The sequence below is a fragment of the Colletotrichum chrysophilum genome, assembly GCF_026319265.1.
Source record: "Colletotrichum chrysophilum strain AFK26 chromosome Unknown scaffold_60, whole genome shotgun sequence".
NCBI classification, from domain to species: domain Eukaryota; kingdom Fungi; phylum Ascomycota; class Sordariomycetes; order Glomerellales; family Glomerellaceae; genus Colletotrichum; species Colletotrichum chrysophilum.
Window position 1 is genome coordinate 206,064 of NW_026517347.1, and position 22,868 is coordinate 228,931.

General features: G+C 54.4%; 8 protein-coding genes across 8 annotated transcripts; 3 read left to right on the plus strand and 5 right to left on the minus strand.

The window, feature by feature from the left end:
* Window positions 1–133: 133 nt before the first annotated feature.
* On the minus strand, window positions 134–613 carry COL26b_007451 (uncharacterized protein; the record flags this gene model as incomplete). Its single annotated transcript, XM_053180243.1, has 1 exon — window positions 134–613. The coding sequence occupies one exon, from the start codon at window positions 611–613 to the stop codon at window positions 134–136; it is 480 nt and encodes a 159-aa protein (XP_053035852.1).
* An 893-nt stretch (window positions 614–1,506) lies between these two features.
* COL26b_007452 (uncharacterized protein) lies at window positions 1,507–3,895 on the minus strand (the record flags this gene model as incomplete). Its single annotated transcript, XM_053180244.1, has 6 exons — window positions 1,507–2,049; window positions 2,099–3,111; window positions 3,162–3,442; window positions 3,498–3,628; window positions 3,687–3,813; window positions 3,873–3,895. The coding sequence occupies 6 exons, from the start codon at window positions 3,893–3,895 to the stop codon at window positions 1,507–1,509; spliced, it is 2,118 nt and encodes a 705-aa protein (XP_053035853.1).
* A 1,064-nt stretch (window positions 3,896–4,959) lies between these two features.
* On the minus strand, window positions 4,960–6,753 carry COL26b_007453 (uncharacterized protein; the record flags this gene model as incomplete). Its single annotated transcript, XM_053180245.1, has 3 exons — window positions 4,960–5,395; window positions 5,450–6,249; window positions 6,397–6,753. 3 exons carry the CDS (start codon window positions 6,751–6,753, stop codon window positions 4,960–4,962), a joined length of 1,593 nt encoding a protein of 530 aa, XP_053035854.1.
* A 3,027-nt stretch (window positions 6,754–9,780) lies between these two features.
* Window positions 9,781–15,831, plus strand: COL26b_007454 (uncharacterized protein; the record flags this gene model as incomplete). Its single annotated transcript, XM_053180246.1, has 3 exons — window positions 9,781–9,861; window positions 9,915–13,894; window positions 13,944–15,831. 3 exons carry the CDS (start codon window positions 9,781–9,783, stop codon window positions 15,829–15,831), a joined length of 5,949 nt encoding a protein of 1,982 aa, XP_053035855.1.
* Window positions 15,832–16,160: 329 nt separating this feature from the next.
* Window positions 16,161–16,622, plus strand: COL26b_007455 (uncharacterized protein; the record flags this gene model as incomplete). Its single annotated transcript, XM_053180247.1, has 2 exons — window positions 16,161–16,194; window positions 16,423–16,622. The coding sequence occupies 2 exons, from the start codon at window positions 16,161–16,163 to the stop codon at window positions 16,620–16,622; spliced, it is 234 nt and encodes a 77-aa protein (XP_053035856.1).
* A 742-nt stretch (window positions 16,623–17,364) lies between these two features.
* Window positions 17,365–17,900, plus strand: SEM1 (26S proteasome complex subunit; the record flags this gene model as incomplete). The annotated part of the gene is made up of 3 exons (XM_053180248.1): window positions 17,365–17,503; window positions 17,695–17,809; window positions 17,861–17,900. The coding sequence occupies 3 exons, from the start codon at window positions 17,365–17,367 to the stop codon at window positions 17,898–17,900; spliced, it is 294 nt and encodes a 97-aa protein (XP_053035857.1).
* Window positions 17,901–18,313: 413 nt separating this feature from the next.
* On the minus strand, window positions 18,314–19,917 carry PGK1 (phosphoglycerate kinase; the record flags this gene model as incomplete). Its single annotated transcript, XM_053180249.1, has 3 exons — window positions 18,314–19,080; window positions 19,143–19,563; window positions 19,852–19,917. 3 exons carry the CDS (start codon window positions 19,915–19,917, stop codon window positions 18,314–18,316), a joined length of 1,254 nt encoding a protein of 417 aa, XP_053035858.1.
* Window positions 19,918–21,081: 1,164 nt separating this feature from the next.
* Window positions 21,082–21,933, minus strand: COL26b_007458 (uncharacterized protein; the record flags this gene model as incomplete). The annotated part of the gene is made up of 3 exons (XM_053180250.1): window positions 21,082–21,198; window positions 21,255–21,799; window positions 21,876–21,933. The coding sequence occupies 3 exons, from the start codon at window positions 21,931–21,933 to the stop codon at window positions 21,082–21,084; spliced, it is 720 nt and encodes a 239-aa protein (XP_053035859.1).
* Window positions 21,934–22,868: the final 935 nt, after the last annotated feature.

Genomic DNA, 22,868 nt, shown 5'->3' on the forward strand with positions numbered 1-22,868 from the left:
ATTCACGAAATGCAATTGTCTCAATCCCAAAGTGAAGTACGCCTTTATGACAATTCATTATTGTTGTACATCATGATCATAATAATCATACAATGCCCGACTCGCTATTCTTCCATTCCAATTCCCTCCAATTTTACCTGGGGTTCTCAGCCTCAGCAGAGGCCTGCGTTACGCTCTCGGGAGCAATGTTGCCCTCTGCAGAGATGCTGTCTGGGACAGACTCGGGGGTGTAGTAATCCGAGCCGGGGAACTTGTTGCCGCCGACGCCAGGGGGCTTAGTGCCGACGTTGTTTCTCACGGCACCCTCGCCTTGGAGAAGGACGTCGTTCTTCTGGTCCTGGGTTCCAAGCGAGGAGATCTTCTTGGCCGGTACGACGTCGTCGTCGTTCACGGCTGGGTCCTTTGCGGGCTGCTCAGGCTTGTAGGAGACATTGTTGGTAGGATCGCCCTGGACGCTGACGGAGGCGCCGGGGAACTTGCGCTCTGCGACGGAAGAAACGCCGGCATCGTCGTTGCCCGTGGGGCGGGCGGCTCCGGTCTTGGACTGGTAGGTGTTGAGGTCGAGCTGAGCCTGGGCGGCAATCTCGTTAAGCTGGTCCTTGGAGGGCGCCATTGTGTGTGTTGGTGTGTATGAAATGGTGTAAACGATGTAAAGGTGGTATAAGTGGTTCGGGTGGACGAATAGGGATATCCTGCAATATTGTTTGAGAAGGTTGATGAAATGGTTGATTTAATGATGAGAGGCAGAAGCAGTTTCTTTCTGCTTGGAAGGTTCAACTTATGTAGTTGTTGATGAGGCTCGCCATCTGAACTCTGCTAGTCGACGTCATCTCGATGATTGTCGCTGGTGATATCACTACCCGCCATTTTGTGGCCCTGAGGTGGGGAGGACTTATCTCATCGACACTGATCGAACGGGCCCGACGCCGCTTGGCCGCCACAGGACCCCCAAAACCCTCCGAGCGGCCATGATAAAACATACCTTTGACGTAGGAGTGATATCAGTTGTCCCTGAGAGAATGGCACCCGATCGGCCTGGCTGGTTTTCATCGGGCGGCTAGGCTCGGTGAGCGGCCGGGGCCGTGAGTGCTCCGTGTGTTCGGTCAATCGCCCGGTCGCTAGCAACTTGTTCAGCGGGTCAGCGGTCTGGAACGTCGCCGCATCTTGGATGCGCACGCGACCGGCACAGTCATCTTTAATATTCGGTAGTAATGAATCTCAGGTAATAGTGTTGACGGAACAAGGTATCATTTGACTCTGCATTACAGTCCTGAGGCCCAAACAGCCGCAGCTCATGCTTTTGAAATATCCCGACACAGCGCACCGATATAATTGTGAAGATGCACGCTGTTGTGGTAGAAAAAAAACATGAGCAACCAAGTCGTAATCCTGCAAGTCTCGTCTCGGGCATGAAGATACTGAAGCACAAAACCCCTCCATTTCATCATCGACAGTTTGCTCCTAATAGCTGCCGGTCTCTCTGGTTATTTGATAGAAGTGCTGCGCTTAGCCGTCGGTGCCGCTGCTGCGGAAAGTAGCGCAAAGAGCAGCGTAGTGATGCGTGAGATCGAGGACGTTCTGTGGCAGACTGGTAGCCTGGATGATGCTCCTGACCTTGACGGCACCCTCGTCCTCGATGAGTGTCCGGATAGTATGGAGAAGCTCGGGAGAAAACTCCGAGTACCACCTGTATTGCCAGGTCACGAGACGAATCACAGACGCTACGGTCTCGCGAGTGTTCTTGTTCTGCTCAAAGACCCGTAGGATGCCGGTCAAGGCCTTGGGGCTGAACCTGGATGCGAGACAAGCTCTGTACGCCTCCACGGCCTCATCCGTGTGTTGAAGTCTCTCGGCAAGAGAACCGAGAATCTCCCATTCCTCGGCCGACTTCTTGTATTGCATGGACTGGGCGCGGTACTGAGCCATCTGCGTGCGCCAAATGGTGTAGACGCGCAGGTCCTCATACAACACCATGAAGAGGCTGTCTAGCCAACGCTCGCACAACCGCTTGTTGTTCAGCTTGGACAGGTGGTCATCACTTTGAGCGCCCTGTGATTCTGTTAGCAATGCCTATTGAAAGTTTGGTTCTAGCACTTACGTTTTCGGCGTCGCCCTTCAACTCGCCAGGATCTATCGCATGGCTGGGCTTCTCAACCGCCTCACCCTCCGACTGTCCATTCGTCGCTAAAGTCTCAGCAGTCGACTCGGTGTCTGCCGGCTTCGCCTCATCTTCCTCTTCCTTTTCCTCCTTCTCGTCATCCTCGTCCGAGTCCGATTCGGACTGATCGCCGTTCGTTGTCGGGTCTGGGGTACCCCGAAGCCCATCGGTACTCGGGTTGCGAGGCGGCTGCGGCTCGTGCTTCTCTGAGCGGTACTCATCCTCCATAACGAAGACAGTGCTCCGAATCTTCAGTAGTTGATCCCATCCAATCTTCGCCGTCATCTCCGTCAAAATGCTGTAGGCCTGCTTGAAGGTACCCTTGTACACAGCAGCGCGCAGGTTCAGTAGGCTAGCATCAACCTGCTCTGAGTACCTGGATTCGGGTTCGCTATCGATCTCATCAAGACGAGTTTCCGGCAGAGTCGGCAAATGAACGTCCTTAGGCTCAGGCATCTGTGGCGCATCCTTGTCCTGGTACGTGAACATGGGACAGGAGTTGAGAATCGTCAGGGCATTCTCCCAGTCCTCCATGGCAACATAAACCTGTGCCAATCTTGCCCAAGTGCCAAACTCGCTAGGTGCGGCAATGGTGCTGCGATCAGCACACCCAAGAGCCAAACGAAGTCTTTCCTCCTTTTGCTCAGGGGATGCGGCAGTCTGCGCCTTCTTGAGCAGGAATTCGGCTTGGGTGTCGAGCATCACATAGTCCATCGGAGATTCCTTGAGAGCCTGGTGGAGTACGCGAACGCCCTCAACCTCCTCATTGCCCATGAACAAAACCTTGGACAACAGAGAGGAAACCTCGATGTTCTGGTCTCTCAGCTTCTCGAAGAGATTGATGCCCGAGGCGTACCGGCCGGTGGTCTGGAAGTACTTGAGAAGGCCAGCGGTCAGATGGTTGGAGACATTGTTCGGCACTTGAACAACAGAGTCGGAACCCAGCTGCCAACCTGGAGTAGAATCAGTATCGGAGCTATTCAAGAGACAAGACCTTTCATACCTCGGAAGAAAAGCTGCTCGGCGGCATTGAGGAAACGGTGTTCGGTTTCGGTATTGGTGACGGGGTTGAACCTGCGTACACCCATAATCTTTCGAATGGTTTCTCCGCTTCCATCGTCGGCGTAGGAGTAAGCTCGGAGAACACTGCAGAGATATGTCTCTAGCCACAGGTCGTCCGTCGCCTTGCGCTTCTCGCCCCGCTCGTCCACGCAGTAGCTCTCGACAGTACCGGGTATCGTGACGTGGACGCGCATGTCCAGTCGTGAGAAGGCATTGTAGCAGCTAGCAAACAGATCAGCGTCAAGGGATTCGGGGACGGCGCATAAATTTGTCGTACCAGTAGAGACCTTCAGAGATCTTTGTCTGGGCGGCCTGGCCATGCTCGCGGTAGGTCAGGGTGTTGATGTAGGCGGCAAGACTGGCGGATGAGGAGGCATCGACACCGGTGACATGATGGTAGACTCCGAGCTGGAAGAGAAGCGGTCAGCAATGGACGGGAGCTTGAGGGGGTATCGAGATCGCATACCTGTTTGCCAGGGTTTCTTGTGGCCTGCTTCAACAGATGGACGAGATCAGGGGGGCCAAGCTCGCGCAGGGAGATGAGGGACTCGGTGCGGGCATCAATTGATTCAGACAGAATCTCTTCCGTGAGCCTAGTGACAGCATCAGCATGGGAGACGAGGATGGAAGTCGCAAAGAGCAGTTGACGGACTCTGGCACGGCCGGCGCAACCATTGCGGCGGTGTTGCTGGGTGTCAAGCTTCAGCGGTAGCAGATGGGCTCGAGGCTGTCGTCGACGGGATACGGTGTTAGGAGCTCCGAGGTTCGACTTGAAGCATGCGGTCGCGGTAGAAATGCAGCTTCCTGTGGGAATCGCGGGTTGGAGCAGATGGCTGGGAGTAGAGGGATGGCCGCGAGGGGCTCGCAGTCGCAAACCGAAGTGTGGTCGGTGAGATTGGCGAGGGATAGATAGATGCTTGCCTGGCCTGTCCTGGCCTGGTTTTGGCGTGGGACGGGAGCGTGGCAGAGGCGGGATGGCGAACGAGGGAGTGCGGCGTCAATTGATTGAGGTGCCTGGCTGGGTAAGGTACCTGAGGTAGGTACGGATACTCTGTACTGCGTGACTGCGTAAAGGCAAGGTACAAGCAAAGCACCACCTTTGGGGCAGGTGGTGAGCTTGGACTCTCTTGTGACGGGCGGGAAACCTGCTGCTGCTGCTGCTACTGGCTACCCCCTGGCCTGGCGTTTCTGGTGCTGTCGCCTGTGGGTGATTTGCTGTGCTGATGGGCTGGAACAATATTACTGGATTCGCAGCGGATAGCAGGGAACAATAGCAAGGGCCGTCATTGGATTGAAAGGCGTTGCTGAAGGGGGAGCTGGGTGGGCTGGACGTGGAGCTGCCGCAGCTGGGCCTCGTGAAACCTGGTTTGCCATGTTCCTGGATTGCCAGCTGCCAGCTTGTCCACTTCATTATGTCAGCCACAGGAGGTGGAGCACAGACCACGCGTCCACGCAGTCAGTGAGTGACATGAACGGGACACATCACCGCCTGAGCCTCACTTTGCGTCTGTGGCGCACCAGATTCATGTGGCTGTGGTGTGTGATCCGTCCAGTGTGTGGGACGCCATCATCACCGAATTCACGCCGATCGTCAATGCCCACTTTTACATCTCATTATTGGGTATATTTGCGCAGTCATGGACTGACTCCATGCTGCTGTGAACACAGCAAGTAATGGTCTTGATACTTGCGCAAGGGAGGCCTCACACATTACAATACAGCCAGCTTCCTACCTACCCTTAGTAGATGTAGCGGAAGTTCTTGTTCTCCTGGTCCGTCAAATCATCGAAGCCGTGGGTGGTGTCAATCTCAGCACCGTACTTCCTGTCCTTCTTCTTGTTGCGCCAGACCAGGTTCCAGCGAAGGAACACAATGACGCCAACCAGGACGGAGTAGCAGACGAGGTGAATCGTCAGCGCCTTGATGTAGCGGGGCGCGTCACCGTCGAAGAAGACCTGCGGGCCCGCAGCGTTACCCGCGCACCAAGCCAAGAAGTTCAGCGTAATGCAGACAGACTTCTTGGTCTGCCCTCCGACGTTTCGCGTCAGCATGGACATGCCGAGACCCTGCGCAGCCCAGAAAGTGAAGACGATCCAGTAGCTGATCAGGAGACCAGCCTTGGTAGACTCGTTCTTGTTCGGCACAGTCATGATAACAATCGTACCAATGAACGATCTAGGTAGAAAGAGTCAGCTGAGTTTCTCTGCCGTGGAAAGGTGCGCAACTCACGGGATTAGGAAGACGGCCATGGTGATCAGATTCTGGTTCCATTTCTTGGTTGCCCAAGCCGAGGTCATCAGTGTGAAGATGATGATAGCACCCAGAACCATGGCCAGAAGCTGGGTCTGGAGAAGCGAGAAGTTCAAGCCCTTGAGGATAATGTTGTAGAAGGCGCCGAGTCCAGATGTGGGGAGAGTCGTGCAGATCTGGATGAGCATGTAGCAGTACGTCTGAGGGTCGGTGAAAGCCTCCTTGACCTGGTAGGCACGGAACGTCTTGTTCTGCAGACCCGTCTGGTTGGAACGAACACGCTCAACCATGAGCTTCTTGTCCTCTTCCGAGAAGCACTTGGCACGCATGGGGCTGTCGGGCAGAGTCCAAAGGACGTACAGGCCCCAGAGGAAAGACGCGCTGCCATAGGTGATGAAGATTGCTTGCCACGAGCGAATGGCGGCGTTGCCCGGCGGGTTACCGTCCTGGAAGCTGGGATGCCTAATGTGGGAGAAGGCGTAGGCCAACAGACCACCGCAGATCTGCTGCATGCCGTTCATCATGTACCAGTAGGTGACAACCTGGGCCTGCTCCGAGCGCTTGTACCAGATCGAACTCATGATCAGGAAGGCGGGCTGGCAAACAGCCTCGAAAATTCCAAGCAGAGTTCGGCAGGTGATCAGAGCCGGATAGCTGAAGCATGCGGCGTGGCAGCAAAGCACAACACTCCATGCCAGAATGTTGAAGCTGAGGTATTTGGCGACAGGCACACGTTGGATCAACCAGTTGGTCGGGTATTCAACAATCAGAACGGCAATCTTTGCGTGGATTCGTCAGTAACTGGCCGGCTCGACGTGTCTCAAGAAAAGGCTACTCACGTAAATACAGGTGGTCAGCCATCCCCACTGTGAATGAATTCGTCAGTAACTGGCACACATCGGACATATCTAGGACCTGATACTCACGTAGTAGTTTTGCTTGAGGATTGGGATGTCATCACGGATACCCATGATGGAGCTGAAGGACATGGTTCCCTTGTCCAGCGCCTGGAGGAAGTAGGTCACCACCATGATGGGCAGGACGCGTCTGTCGATAAGCCTCTTCAGGCGCTTGTTCTCTTCCTCTGTAATGACAATAGCGCCGGTGGCATCGGCATACTCGGCGATTTCGTTGTCGATACGGTCGTAGTTGACGTGGTCGCCTTTGGCGTCAGCACCAGACAAGGTGCGCTCGACCTGGGTGGCATCTTGACCCTTCTCTTCAGACTGGCGAATGATCTCAGGGGAGGAAGGCTGAACGGCCTCCTGGCTGGCTCTACCCATCTTTGCGAAGCGTCCAAAGGTCTCGCGAAGAAAGAGAGTGACTTGTCGAGGTGAGGGACGGAGGGAGGGAGTCAAGAAAGAGTCACATCGAGGGACAGGCGGAACAGGCGCGACGACTATCTTTAAAGGGTTCTCCTCTCCGCGTGGATGTCGGCCTTCTCCAGACTCCAGATTACCCCGTGTGGCCCCAGAGTTTTCTCACCCCGCGGTCATGTTGGATGCAACGTTGGCGGTGTGGAGATGGCCGTTACCAACTCCGTACATTGTCGGCCCAAAACACCCCGAAGCAGGTTCAAGATGGGCTGAGAATCGTCTTTCCTACAGCAGGCCTGAGGCAAAGATGGTGCCGTCTCTCCCATCACTCGTCGTCGATTCGGCCGCGAATTGATTCACCACGGGTGTGGCGCCAAACAAGCATCGGTGTAATGCAATGCGACATCGGTTGTTCTGCTGTTTTGGGGACCAAGCCTTCGCTCTTTGCAGGCCTCGAGATAACACCAAGACACGCCTAACACCTTGGCGGTCGAGTTCTCTGCCGCTATTCGGGGAAGTGGTGTGCCGACGACGAGGATTATTCCGGAAAGCTGTCTTGGCGCAATTAGTTGACCGGGCGTATTTCCTGTTGGAACTTCGCAGGTTGGGGGGGAAATACTGCAGAGTAAGGTGAAATGACCCCCAGCAACCCATCCCCAGAAGGGGTCACCACACCCTTATGCGGGGTACAGCCAATCACACTTACATCTTATCCATTTTTACCCCAATCACAGTCAGTAGGCTAACTGAATCCAGTTCGTGTCATGTTGCTACCCCACAACACCCAAATCCTTCGGATGGCTCCAGACCAAGCCCTTGGCGGAATCTCGTCAGAACTATCCGGCCACGCAGACAGATGTTCGTCCAGAATATGACCCAAACTTTCGGATGAGCGGGTAGACTGCCTTGGAGAAACATCAGGCTCGCTTCCCATGGTCTTTTTGAATAGAAAACTTGACCATGGCCCCTGGACGATGATTCAGCACATTCGATGGAGTCTGGATAAGGTATGCCTGGTTCCACACACCCCACGATGGTTTTGCGGGGAGAGATGGACCCTCCACAGCGTCCGTCCCATCCTGTCCCGTGGGGAAGAAACCCAACCGTGGGATATACGACGTTGCCATCTATTCATGAACCACGGCGATCTGCGGTCTTATCCCTAGGTTGACGGCTACTGAGGGGTGTGTTTCAACTCCATACCTGTGGTCGTGATGTTGGAGAAGCGCGGGGTATGATTTGGGGGAAGGTCCATCTGACAAGACTTGGCTTGATCACTTGGCTCGATCGTCAAGGACCGCCTCCTCACGTTTGGGGAAGAAGTTGCATCCATAAGAAAAACACAAGAAATGTCTAAGCCCTATTCGAGGTTGTATCATTGGCTTCCCGCCTTGGCGCCTATTTTTCCCTGGCTAAGCTTTAGAGCCGCAAAGTGCTTGGTTGCAGCTGGCCAACAACTGAGTTTTGTCTTGACCACTGCACATTTGATTCTCGAGCGGAACTCTACTCCGAACAGTCTGTAGATTTCGAAGTCGAACAGATCCCCTACGCGGTTCGTAAGATGATAGCGCGGCTTCTATCTCGACCCAGCGCAGGTCATAATGCTGTTCACGACTGTACACCACCCGCGGTGTGTTCGTGATGTCTTGCGAAAGGATATCTCTGGCCGCACGAGATCGAACCAACCATAACACACGTTGCTCTCATGCTATCTTTCGTGTCTCGGTATTGTTCGGCGGCCGGCCTGGACTTTCTCAAGAGACCAGCTGCTGAAATTTAAATTGTTCGTAGCAATTAGAGGACGGAATGACCACAAATTTGTGGTCAAGGCCAAAATCATGCTGGGTCACTTACATTGCAACTTAATTACTTCCGTTTCACGAATTCCTCCTCATACGACCTGATTAATCTAGCTCAGAGCTTTAGATGAAATAAATGAGGAATTTACCTAATTGATATTTAATCAGCAAGACTTATTAAGCACATCCTTGAAGTCCAAAGAAAGGACACTACATGAAGTACATAGTGAGGTTTGCAAAACGCGATCTCAGAATTCTGGTATGTTCTGGCAATGAACGGCAGGTTGCCTCATGAACAAACTTACCTGGGAGTATTACTACTAGCGAACACGGCCAGGTAGTTCAGTTGTTGAGTGCGAGAAACAAGGAATTCAGTTGATATTGCCCGGGGCTTAGTATATGAACACCATCGTTCGATTCCCAACATCGCTACGGCTTAACCTGTTTACTTTTTCTTTTTGGTCAGCTAAAGTGCTGTTGACACTGACAAATAAAAAGCAAAAGCGAGAGCAAAAGCTTTTAGGAGCAGCCCTTAAGACAGGCGATGTCCATTAAGACTAAAATATGGCGAGAGTTTCAAGCTTGATTTTCATGTTTAGTTTAGGCACCCCTTTCTGGGAAAAGTTCATACCGACTTATGGAGGTTGACGATGAATGCCGTCGCTCATTGCCCTAAGCCGCAAAAGCCAAGCTGCTGCATGGGGTTTCAAGACGCATCTCGGAATTCGTTCCCATCTCACACAATGTTTGTAGTTGAAGCCCCAAAATGATGCTACCCCGGCTATACTTTATGTATGAGAGAGCGCCTTTTCGACACCCATAATAGCTTCATACGAGAGTTTCTCGTCAAATGTGGCGCAGTCGGTACTTGCGCCACTTGACATCATGTCCGCCAAATGCTGCGCCACATCTCCAAGCTCCGCGCACGGAGCACCAATTTAACGATCTGCGAAAGTCAGGTCGCGTCAAGCAGCCACGCGCTGGTAGGGATTCCACCAGCGACATGCACCGCGGCACACTTCCATCATCAGCATTGTTTCCCGCCGAGATACCCCTGAATGGCAGTCGCCAGTCCTGATACCGAAAGGGAAGAAGAATATCAGCTTCGGTAATCCAGCTGCTCCCTGGAGCAAATCGTCAAAATGGTTCGTCCATAGGCTATGCGACCGATCGCGACCAGCTAAAGCTAACCAACATGCAGCCGGCTTTTCAGGCAATCAACGTCGAGCCCGAGGAGAACATTGACGATGAAATCGACACTACCCGCGAGCTTCATGTACGTGATGGATGTTCTACAGAGCCACTTGTGCCTTTCTGACTGGGATGCAGGTCGATGAAGCTTTGAAGCGCTTCCAAACAGCTCTCAAGCTCCATGCCCAAGGCCCCCGATTCTTTGACGAAGCCGCCGATGCCTACGATGACCTGTTCAAATCCGAAATATTCAAGTACCCCGAGGCTGCCACCGAATACGACAGAGCAGAGCGACACCCTGACCAGCTCATTACCGATGCCGCCCTTGCTGGCAACTTGGAACTACAGGTTGCCGATGTCGATACAGCCACTAGCAGTCTACCCCAGGCATTTTTCCTCGCACACAAGAACCGCGGCCAGTTTCTTCTCGACAAGACCCGCCATGCAGCCCGCGTCGACGGCGCCACCTGTTTCGAGAAGGATGAGGCCCTCCAGAACATGCGCAGCGCCCTGGCCGATTTCAATGCCGCACTTGATCGCGATCCCTCTGACGCCGAGCTTTGGAGACGCACTGCCCGTGTCGCCGCATCTCTCAAGAGTTCAAGAATAAGCAGGTACTGCCTGGAAGCTGCCATCGAACTCGACGATGATCCGGCCGTTTTGGAGGTCGAGCCGCCATCCCTTGCCGAAGGTTTCGCAGGACAGCAGTTGAAAGACCAGCTGCAAGTCCTGGGCGACGAAATTGCCTTGTCTCATCCGATCATGGGTCCTTGGGTGAAAAGAGAGATGCCCGATTTCATCAAACGTCATCTCGATCCGATCCCCTTTCTGCCGAATCCAATCAAGGACCTCGAGTCTGCGCGCACGACAATCGAGGAAACCGGCAAAACCCGTTTAACAATTACCCTCCCGAATGCATCATGGGTCGACCTCGGAATGGCGCTCATCCACTTCGTCCTGGAGCGAGGACAGACGAGCCGAGCGGTAGTAATTGAACTCACCGAGATGGAAGTTGAAGAGGATGTAGTCATGGAGAGTCAGCCAGAGCAGGAAAGTCAAGTAAACGGTTCCGAGGCCAAGGAGGGATCTGTCGACAACGAGAAGAAGCCAGAAGCCAATGGAGAGAAGAGATCCGTCGAAAATGACAAGACTGGAGATGAAAAGGAGGCCACCCCTGAGGAGGCTCCGAAGATCCCCGAGACCACCCGCGAAACGCGTAAGGGAAGAAGCGCCTCTCAGCCGAATAGAAAGCGGTCGCAGTCAGCCGCTGGGCTCCCGGAGAACCAAGACGACGAAAGTCTTGTTGAGAAGAGGAGTAAGCGCATCCGACGGAGGGAAACAGCACAAGCGGAGGAGGTCATAGACCCTAGCGCTGTGCTTGCAACTCAGCTGGCACCCTACCAAGCAGCCGACCAGAACCTATTCCAGGCCACCAAGAATATGCTGGAAAATATCGGTGTCACGAACCAGGCCGTTTTGGATCGGATCAGCGAAGTATTGGATTCATTAGCATCCGAGGATCGCGCAGCATCCATCAAGAACCAAGCTACCATGGATCTTCGAAATGCGATCGTTTCCTTCAGCGAGGAAAACGCGAAGATTCTACTCAACAAGCAGGCTCCAGCATCTCTGAGTCTGTCGTCGTTTCTGGAGCACGCTAAAGGTGGTTCTCAGAAGACGTCCGTCATCCCTCCGTTCAAAGAGACCCAAGGCATTGCCGCCTTCGCCAAGCGAGTCAATGCATCCTGGATGACCGCTCAAGAGGTCGCCTATGAATGGATTAAGACAATCTGTCCTAGCTATCTGCAAACGAAATGGTCAGATGCAATGAAGACAGCCGTTGTTCAGGTTATTAGCCGATTTGACCAAGACATTCTTCAGGCTATCAACTATGACCTGGAATGCGCGCATCGCTCAGTGGGCGGCGAAGACGCCTATGCCTTTATCAAGGATATTGTTGAGATGTTGTTCGAGATCCATCTCGACGTATACGAGAGGATTACGAACCCTAACAGTGTCGTGGACTACAGTATTCGTGTCGAGGCCAAAGGTCGCTTGGGTCGTTGGCTGGATATTGCCTCGGGTTTGCTTCGAGGAAGTCCTCAGGAGGGCAACGAGAAGCTGACAGCCCGGTTCCTTTGGGCAGCGATCTTTTCCACGACTCTGACGGAGAATGCTTCCAGAGAATACATCCTGCAGTGTTGGACAAGTTTACGGGATTTTCTCGCAGATGGCCAGGTTGACCAGCTCTATCTCCCCAACAACCCGGTCATCCCGGAGATTTCCGAGGCTGCGGCCGACAGGGAGATCTCAAAGTTGACAACCATGGACTTCTTCCTCGGCCTCTTCCAGGATAACGTCAGTGATCCTGTCGCTGTTATCGAGAACCTTGAGCCTGTTCTCAACCCCACCTCCGTCTACGTGTCTATTCCACCCGAGGAATCCGCAAAGATTGGCGAGGGATCTGGCCGCTCTAAACCTAAGAAGGTTCCCATCAAGGAATACGCGACGCAGAGCTTGCAAGACCTATGGAGGTTCCTTCTAGGCACCAGCACAGAGCTACGATTGTTCCTTTGGTCACGTCTCAGTGATGCATACGGCACGATCAAGTATTCCACGAAGCAATTCTCATGCCAACTAAAGGCAATCGAGATGCTCACAGCGGATCTTGAGAGCGACAGCTACCTGAAGAATGCACCGGAAACCAGGCCGCCGCTTTTGCTTAAGATGCTCAAATCTCTCGATGACCTCTTGATCACGGCTCTTTCGCTAGCGCTGAACGACACTTCTGCCTATGACATTGTTGACGAAGAGCACTTGCGGACGACATCTGCAGCTCTGGCAAAGCTGAGCTCCATGCTTCATGCTTCGGCGATGCACGAGGATGAAATTCGCATCGGCATGACGCGCATACCACCAAACAGCCCCTCGTTCCAGGCATTCCTCAACAAATTGCGTGAGATTCAAGTGCGCGTGTGGTGCCTCCAGTACACGGTGATCAAGGTCGGTGTCAACCAGAACCGGACAATGTTTCCTCAGCCTGAGATGGAGCTCGCAGACTACCTGTCAGCTATACATCAAGTTTTGGGTTTGAGAAAGTGTTGCAAGGCATCCAACAAGATTTTCCTCAAGATGATGCGCGTTGAGCTCCTCAAGTTCAAGAATATCGAAAACTGGGAGGACTACCTAGGTCAAGTCCTGTACGACCTTCACGGATTGAAGCTCGGCGTGGGGGTTGGGGAGGTCCAAGACCATGGATGCCCGCCAGAGAAGCTCGAGAAGCGCAACGCGATGCAACTTGTCGACAAAATCACGGTTTTGGCAAGAAGGATGCCCAGGAAGGACCTGCTCAAGTCGGACCTCAAAACAACGATCGAGCACATGCAGGGAGCAATTGGCCAGACCAAGTCTACTCCTCAGATGATTCACAACCTCAGGAATTTCACTGAATATTTGAAGCGACCTATTCATCCTTTGCGGTTGTATCAAGCCTTGACTGGCGGCGTCCAGCTCGACGTTGTTGCCGTCAATACGCCGGAGAGCGCCCTCGCCAAACACGGCTGGTTCTTCCTGCTGGGCATGATTGCGCTCACCAGGTTCAAGCAAGTCGATTTGAGCAAGAGACAGACACCCGGCGCTACTGACGACTTGCGACTTGCTGCGACCTTTTTGCGACTCCAGCTCCAGTTCACTCCGGATAAGTGGGATGCATGGTTCCGTCTTGCTGAATGCTTTGACTACGAGCTTGACGAAGCCGTTTTGTGGTCGGCTGACAAGATGAACAAGGAGCGCGGTGAACTGCTCAAGTTCCAGCGCAACTCAATCCACTGCTATACGCTCGCGCTCTCCAACTCCTGGGAGATTGACATCGACGACGAAGACGAGGACCCCTTGCACGAACTCTATCACAACTTCGCCATGCGGTTGTACGCATCCAGCCGTGAGCCCCTTGCAATGGAGCCCTTCCAACATGCAGACCATGAACGGTTTTTCATTGAGAATATGGGTAATGGGACATTCAAGAGGGCCGTTCACGAAGAAATGCAGGACTACAAAGTGTGGAAATACGCCGCGGGCTTGTTCAAACGGGCTATGCGACGCAAGCCACAGGACTGGAGGTGAGTCTCGTGTCGAGCAACGCACCAGTCTGATACTAATATCTAATAGGAACCCATTCATGCTTACGAAGTGTCTTTGGAAGATGTACCAGAAGCCTGTTGATCAGTTGTCGGAGAAGAATCGCCAGACTCGTCCATCAGTTGACTACTTGATCTCAGCTCTAGAGCATGCTGTCGAGGTGGTTGCCGCTGTGCCCAAATCAAGGCATAGCGACCCCATCTTGGAGCCTCACTACAAGATTGTGTCCATCGTGCACAAACTCGTCATCCGAAATGATCTCACGTGGCAGGAGGGTGCTGATATTTTGTCACGACAGCCATTCGGTATGGAGCTTGGCGACGATATTACAATGAATGATGTCGAAGATTGGGAGGAATACGTCATCAGGAATCTGCACCACCTCCGAGACAAAGACAAGTCAAACTGGCAGCATCGCATTATCATGCGCCACGCACGTCTCCTGTTTGACGAAGATGGCGAGTCTCCCGAGCTTGTCCAAGCCAAGGCGGCATTCAACGTGTTGAGAGAATCCATGTTCACGAAGACGATGGTCATGAATGTCTGGAAGTGCGATGCCGAACGTCCCGGGCGACATCACGTTTACACTACTCAGTACATTCGATTCATGGTCAGACTTTTGGTGATTATGAACGACAGAGTCAACTTAGAGATGGTTCTGAGACGCCTACGAAAGAAAGGCGCCGACTTTTACCATTTCAGCGATTTGTGGCAACACTGTTGCATGGCCTATGTCAGGCTATTGCGGCAAGGCTTCCAGATTTCTCAAACTCTGGAGGACTCGTTTAAGTCAACGTCGATGGAGGAGCTAGAAATCATGGCAGATCGCATCACCGAATGGGCAGGAGGTCCGGCAACCGACATCTCCGCTTTCAACTGTCTGAAGGAGACAATAGAGTTGAAAAAGCTCAATGGTGGACTTATGAAGGCGGGTGCGCTGGACGACCTTATCAACGACTGCTACGCAATCATTTACCAAGAGATTGGCCCTACCCTGCCAGGCCCCGAGCCTCACGAAGTTCTCGAAGCGCGCGCAAGAGCCCGCGCTCGGGAGGAGGCCGACGGCGGCGGCGAGCTGAAGCCACAAAACTCGCTCGGAAACCTCTTGAACCCTCAGGGCTCCCAAGACTCAGTCGCAATGGAAGAATCCGGCGATAAGACTGCCGCTGCCCCTGAAGCAGCCCCGAGACGCCGTGTTGGTGTGCGAAGGCCTGACATAATTCGCAAGGCCGAGCAGGCCTTTGCCCGGTTCGGTGAGACCCCCAAGGCTGCTGTCGCGCCGTCCAAGTCCCGTGTTGGTTCGGTCTCGAGCGGTAGGATGGGGCATACACCTACGGGAGACGTCGACGAGGGCAGCGACGCCGAAGAGCATGTCGAGGGTGCAGAGGGCCGCGAGGATGGCGAAGACGTGGAGATGAAGGACGACACGGCGGTTGAAGCCGAAGAGGGCGAAGAAATGGATGAAGGCGAAGAGGGCGAAGAAGCCGAAGACGGTGAAGAAGAGGCACCTGCACAAGCCACGGCAGCATCCAGCCCTCGGGGTAGTATCCACGACTCAGCCGATGACGAAAGTGAACTTAGCGATGTTCCTGATGACTGGGACGAGGAGCCTCCGCCATCGATGCTTTTCCCCAACCTGAGGAAGAGTGTGGACACAGCAAGGGAAGCTAGCGGCGATTCCACGGAAGAGGAAGAAGAAGAGGATGAAGGGGAAGAGGGAGAGGATGAGGAAGAGGCAGAGGACGAAGAAGGCGAAGAGGAAGAAGAAGAAGAAGATGGCGAAGAAGCAGAAGAAGGCGAGGAGGCAGAAGAAGGCGAGGAAGGTGAGGAAGAAGAGGGCGAGGAGGATGAGGGTGAGGAAGAAGAGGAAGAGGAAGAGGATGGGGAAGAGCAAGCTGAGGAAACTGTTGAAGAGTAGAAATCGACACAGCGATATTGGACGTGGCCATCAGTTGACCGGTGGCGTCAACAGGCAGCAGCAGGGGTTATGGATGAAGAAGCACTGAGAGACACTGGCGTCTTTGAGTATTGTGTGAGATATTATTAGAGTACCGGTCAAGGGACAAGGCAAATAGCATGATTTCCATCCCAAGGCCAGCAACACCTCTTTGACTGTCCAGCCTGGTGAACAACAAACGATCTGCTGTTCAGTGAGTCTTGAACTAAGTGGCGAGTTCCTTGAGCTCATGTCTCTTTGCAGGCAGTCCAGTCAAGCCGCAGCCTGCGTGAGGGGCATGCCACTTCACGATGTCTCATGACCCCGACAAGCCGCAACAACCTGGTGAAGGACTGTCGATGACCTCAGCAAGGCAGGTTATAAAAGGACGCCTCTCTTTTCAGAAACGTTGCCGTCTACAAACCCCCTCAAACCATCATCACCTTCTACTTCATTACTTCTACCACTACTTCATACCAAATACTACCGTCACATCCTCAAGATCGTACAAGCATACAAACAAATCATCAAGTTCGACCCGAACCAATTCCAAACAACTTTACCAACCATCAGTTGCCAAGATGTGCACTCACTGGAAGGCCAAGCGCGAGGACTGCGGCCACACCGTCTACCGATGGGAAGTCCGTTGCCAGGAGGCACGCATCAAAAAGAAGGCGTGCAAGGCCTGGACCTATCGGACCGAGTGGGAGATGGGCCTCTGCAACGAGTGCCTCACTGAGAACCGCTACGTCTGGAAGTCGTCTTACGCTTAAAGCTGTGTTTCGCATACATTCATCGTTCTTGCTTCATCGGAGCGACGGAAAGTCGCGGGGTTCAGTCAGAGATATGGGCAGATCGTGGTGACTGACAGACGTTTGTGTGGGTGTGTGTTTGAGGCGGGAGGAGGGCGAAGGCCGGGATAAGATTGGCGGATCGTTAGGGACAGAAACGTATCAGACTTGTCTCGGTTTTCTTCTGAGGAAACCCCCTATCAGCTCAAATTGAACGCTTTAACGGCCTATTATTTATTCACGCTGTGATTTTTAGTTTATCGTGAATGATGCCAGAGCAAGGTGGTGGTTGTTGAAGCTGTGCAGATGCAGCTACCTCAGCTAAGGTACTGGGGTGAGGTAAGGCAGGAGCTACCCCACCCTGCCCCTGCCCACCCGCCAACCATGTTCCCGTCCAGCTCCAGGTCCCAGCACGCTTGCGCCTTCCAGTGGCCGCCTGGGAAGGGGACCTGCCGCACCCAGCAGCGCAGGCGGCAATTTCCGTCGACGACCTTCCACCGCGGCCGGCCTTGCCAACCAATCTTCAACCAAGCTTGCTTCCATCATCATCAGAACCCACCCCCTCCACGAGACCCAACGAGACATCGAACCCAGCGACCGACGAAGCTTCTTCCAAACGCACCTTTTCGCTCCCGGGTTGTTTCCATTTCGACAGAGGAGAACCAGCCAGCGACTCCAGAGGGGTTCTGACCAACGCATCACGTCACAAATACACACACAAACAATGGCTTCCTCAGACGCAAAGCCCGCGCAGGACAAGGCTGCGGCCGACGCCAAGGCCGAGGAGACGACGCAGCAGCAGGCGGCGGCTAAGAAGCCCGCGCTGGGCGAGGACGACGAGTTTGAGGACTTCCCCGTCGATGGTAGGTCTAGTCCATCCCCCGTCTTCCGGTCCCCGCGAGCATCTTTCCTGGATTGAGCGGTGGGACAGTCCGCTGTTCTCCATCCTGCTTGAGGATCGATGGCCCTGGACCTGGGACGCGCTGTATGGCACCATTGAAGTGTCGAAGCGTCCATTGAAGGCAAAGGTACTGGCGACTGACATACTACATAGACTGGGCCCAGGAGGACACCGAGGCGGCAGCTGGCGGCAGCGGCACGACGCAGCACCTTTGGGAGGAAAGCTGGGACGACGATGACACGAGCGACGACTTTTCCGCACAGTTGAAGTATGGGACCTACCCACCAAGGCATACGGCGTGATACTAATTACCTTCCAGGGAGGAGCTGAAGAAGGTCGAGGCCAACAAGCGACGCTGATCTAGTCCACACGATGGGGACTGCTGTGAGGAAGAGGGGAATGCGGATATGACGTTTGGACCAGACTGGCTGGGGTGAGACTACGGACATAGACTACGTACAAGCTCTAGACGACTGGCGGCACACCAGTAATGAAATTCAAAACAAGGGCACAGGTTTTTCTTTTGGCACCAGACGTGGTTCCATGTTTTTACTTTTTTATTTGTATTCGTGACGGTTTCTAGGACATGACACGGGGCATTACGTTCATCATCACCGCCCTCTTGTTTTGCGGGCGTACCTCTCTTTCATATCCATGCATGTTCACCCGGGCCTAGAGACTGGGCTTGCCAGCTCGACCTTTTAATCCCATCTATCAGACCGATCAAGTCCCATAGAGCGGGGCCACATCTTCTACGCTGGCGAGGAGTTGTTTACTTACTCGACAGAGCAACGACACCAGGGAGGGCCTTGCCCTCGAGGAGCTCCAAGCTGGCACCACCGCCGGTGGAGACGTGGCTGAGCTTGCTCTCAACGCCGTACTTGGCGGCAACGGTGGCCGTGTCACCACCGCCGATGATGACGATCTTGCCGCCCTCGGCAGCAGCGACGGCGGCGTCGAGGGTAGCCTTGGTGCCGTTGGCGAACTTCTCCATCTCGAAGACGCCAGGGGGGCCGTTCCAGAGGATGGTCTTGGCCTCGTTGATGGCCTGCTTGTACAGCTCAATGGACTTGGGACCGCAGTCGAGACCCATCCAGCCGTCAGGGATGCCAGACTCGTCGGTGGCAGAGTCGGTGTTGGCGTCCTTGTCGAACTTGTCGGCGGTGACGTAGTCGACGGGGAGGACAAGCTTGACGTTGTTGGCCTTGGCCTTCTCGACGAGCTTGCCGACGGTCTGGGCACCGGACTCGTCGAAGAGGGAGTTGCCGATGCTGACGTTCTCAAGGGTCTTCTTGAAGGTGAAGGCCATGCCACCGCAGACAATGAGGGTGTTGACCTTGTCGAGGAGGTTGTCGATGAGCTGGATCTTGTCGGAAACCTTGGCACCGCCGAGGATTGCAAGGAAGGGGCGCTGAGGGTTCTCGAGAGCCTTGGCGAAGTACTCGAGCTCCTTCTTCATGAGGAAACCAGAGGCCTTCTGGGGGAGGTCGACACCGACCATGGAGGAGTGGGCACGGTGAGCAGTGCCGAAGGCGTCGTCTGGCAGAAGTCAGTTTGGATTCAGAAGATGTGGCGTGATGCTGTGTCGAGGAACGACGTACTGATGAAGACATCACCGAGAGCAGTGAGGCCCTTGCGGAACTCCTCGACCTTGGCCTTGTCAGCCTTGGTCTTGTTGCCGTCCTTGTCCTTGGCGGAACCCTCCTCCTCAATGTGGAAGCGCAGGTTCTCGAGCAGGACGACCTGGCCGTTCTCGGCCTTGTTGACGAGGGCCTCGACGTCGGGGCCGACGCAGTTCTTGGCGAACTGGACAGACTTGCCGAGCAGCTTCTCGAGCTCGGGAACGACCGGCTCGAGGCTATACTTGGGGTTCTCCTGGCCGTTGGGGCGGCCCAGGTGGGACATCAGGACGACGGCCTTGGCGCCATTGTCGACCGCGTACTTGATGGTGGGGACGGCACCGGCAATACGCTGGGTGTTGGTGACCTTCTTGTCGGCGTCGAGAGGGACGTTGAAGTCAACCTGTGGAGGGGGTCTGTCAGTTACTGGGGTCACAGCAGGCTTCTGACTGAACGGATTCAATGTGGAATTGCAATGCTTCCGCGGTTAAAGACTGCTCCGGGTGCAATAACCGCGGCCCGTCCCGTACTCATCGCCAGAATACGGAACCGGGTCTGAGGTCATACCCGGGATCAAGCGTAGTGAGGGCGGCATGGTGGGGTAACGAGCACCACTGGTGCTGCAGAGCACGCAGGAGAGCGCGGGGCAGAGCAGTGTCAGGGTGATGGCAGGCTGGCATCGTTGACTTACGCGAATCAGGACGCGCTTGCCCTTGAGGTCGACGTCGGTGATGGCGAGCTTGTTGGAGAGAGACATGGTTGCAATTGGGTATATTGGTGATGTAGGAGAGTTGAAGGAAAAGAAGAAGAGAAGAAGTGGAAGAGGTTGTGAGGTATATTTAGGAAATGGGATGGGATGGGATGGCGTGGATGGATGGACTGGACAACCGGCGCAGGAAAAACACGCAGGACCTTGACCTTGACCTGGACCTGGACCTGGACCTGCTACCTTCAGAAAGTGTCAGGTCACCGTCCAGTCAATCCAGACCTTCAGTGGTTCAACAACGTTGAGAGGGACCTTCAAATGGTGGGGTGCCTTGCTGCTCTGTGCTGGCGGGGTGTTTTGCATGCCTTTTTTTTTTTTGGCTTGTTGGCGGGGTTGATTTGTCTTAGTGGGGAGCTCCTGCTCTACCTACCTTAGGCTCTGGCTGTACGGCCCAGGCAGTGCTTCCTTTCACAGCTTGCAGCAGCAGCTTTCCACTGAGGTGCAAGCCCCGGGACATTGGCGGCAGCAGGGTGGGAGCTGCCCCGCCCCTGTTTGTGACGTGATGGTTGTCTGATAAGCTGCCTCAGCTCACATTCTCAGCACCTGCAACCCCCGGCTCTGCCTTCCAAGACCTCCCTTGCCGGGATAGCCACCATCGCGAGACGAGCATGCAGCGTTCTGAACCGCTTGTTTCCTGTTTCGTCGCTATAATTGGACAACCAGATCCTGCTCAACTGCTCTTTGGGATGTACAACTGAAGAACCTGCCGAAATTGGGGGCTATCCAGGTTGCCAAGGGGGTTGTCGCTAGCACTATCAGAGAGCTTCAATAATACCGAGAGATACGCCGCCTCCTTCACGCATAGCAGGCTTACCACATTTCTCAGACCACGCTCTTACACAACCACGGGATATCAGCACCGCACCAAGTTCTTTTAGTGACTGCAATTTATTGCCGTTTTTTACAAAAGAAATCTGACGTCAAACAAAGTGCAGGAACCCCCTCTTTTCCCGGTAGGTCCATGCCGTAACACCGAACGCCTGTAGCCCTTTCGAAGCACCGGGTGCTCTTTTGTAACGATCGAACGAAGCGATTCAACCCTCCCAAGTCCTTGAACGCCAGATATGCCTGCAGCGGTGTGCGATCTGCGACCTGTCCCAGCCCGTGCCAACCGGCAGACGAAACCAACCATGGTATGTGCATGTATGAAGCTATCTAACTAAGACGGATGTGGTCGTCGTCGCGGGCCGCGGGTCGGTTGTCAACTTCAGAGGCAGAGTTGGAGAGAGACAGGTAGGCGGTCCATGCGATACCGATGGTGGAAACAAATGGCTGCAACGCGTGTAAGTACGAGGTAGGAACTCAAGGATGGTGGAACTGCCACTTACTAGCTGGAACTGCACCGGCATGAGGCGGAAGTTGATAATCTGGACGGCGGGCCACACGGCAAAGTTGGCCTTGAGCGTCGGAACGTACATGTCGCGCAGCTTCTGAAAGACGGCGCGGCGGCCACCGCCCTCGGCAACGGTCATGACGGTGAAGAAACAGGCGATACCGAAGGGCGCGAAGATGAACTGGTCAAAAGCGACACGCTTCATCGCGGGGACGAAGGCGCTGCTTTTGGTGATGGGGAACGCCGTGGAGAGGAACTTGAACCAGCGGAACTGCAGCGGGGCCATGGCGAAACCATAGGCCATGAAGCGAGTGAGGCGCTCAAAGTCGAAAGGGGGAGGCAGCAGGCCCGAGTTGGGAATCAGGTCCTTATCCGAGAAGGGGTTCTTTCGGTCGAGGTCGTGGATCTCGATGGCGACCCTATCGTCCTTGTCGACTCCTCCAGGCTTGCGGATGGCCTTTTGTCGCAGGGCAGTGATGGTCTGGGCCGTAGTGTCGGCGATGCCACCGAGGATGGCGTTGGTCACCATCATGGTCAGTACTGCGGCCAGAGTGTTAGTAAAGCTGCGTAAGTCGAGGGTGGCGAAATGCCCGAGTGTGAGGTGCGTGAGACGTACGTGGACGTTCATCGTAGTATTGGTTGAAGCGGGCAGTCAACCTGGCGACGAGCGCCATCTCGATGAAGAAAATGACTGCGTGAAGCAGTGGCTAGGTAGCAGCGATATCAAGTCAGTCGGAGAACGTGTGAGGATACAATTTCGTTCGCGGCTGGTTCAAGGTGGAAGGCGGCGCGAGTGCGGGACGGGATGGATGGACAAGACAGGCGATTCAGGCTCAGGAATGTCAAAGTATGGAGAGGGGAACCGTGTGAAACGGGCAATGTAGAGGTGCAGGTAATTGTTGTTACGGGATACTGGAACGGGGGATGGCATACAAGGCGTCCGTAAAGGTATTTGCCGTTGACGGCTCGCACAATGCGACGGCGAGAGAGTTCCCACGACATGGCGATGGATCTGATGGAGGGCGATGGACGGTTCGGGTTTCTTCTTTCTTGAGCTGGGCGCGGTTCGACAAGGTGCGCCCGGGGCAGCAGCTCCTATTTCCTCAGAGTGAGGTAACAAATGGGCAAAGTGTGCAAATAATGAGCAGGCCGAGGGGTCTGGTTCCTCTGGGGCCGGTCTTGTCTATCGCTGTTGGCTTGATAAGGCAAGGAATGAAGTCTGCAGCGGCGTTTTGCTGATGCTTCTGGGGGCTTCGAACAGGGCGATGACGACACAGTAGCCAAAGATTCGCTGGGTGGCGCTGGTGCTGGACGGGACGATGATGATTGGTCGATATCGCTTGCTGTCTAAGGTAGGTGGTGTCTGCAGGCGTCAGGCAACGGAGGTTTTCGTCCAGCGGGTGGCACCTCCTTTCGCGGGTATTACGAGAGGGCACGGTAACAAAAGGGAGATGTGAGAGCAGAGTGAGGAAAGAAAGAATGATCACCACTTGGCGGAAGGGATGTAGGAGCCGAGTGGTTTAAGATGGAGAATCGGCAAGGTGTGAAAGATGGAGCAGATAATGTGCCGCAGCAGCAGCAAGGCAAGGAAACCAAACAATCCTGGCCA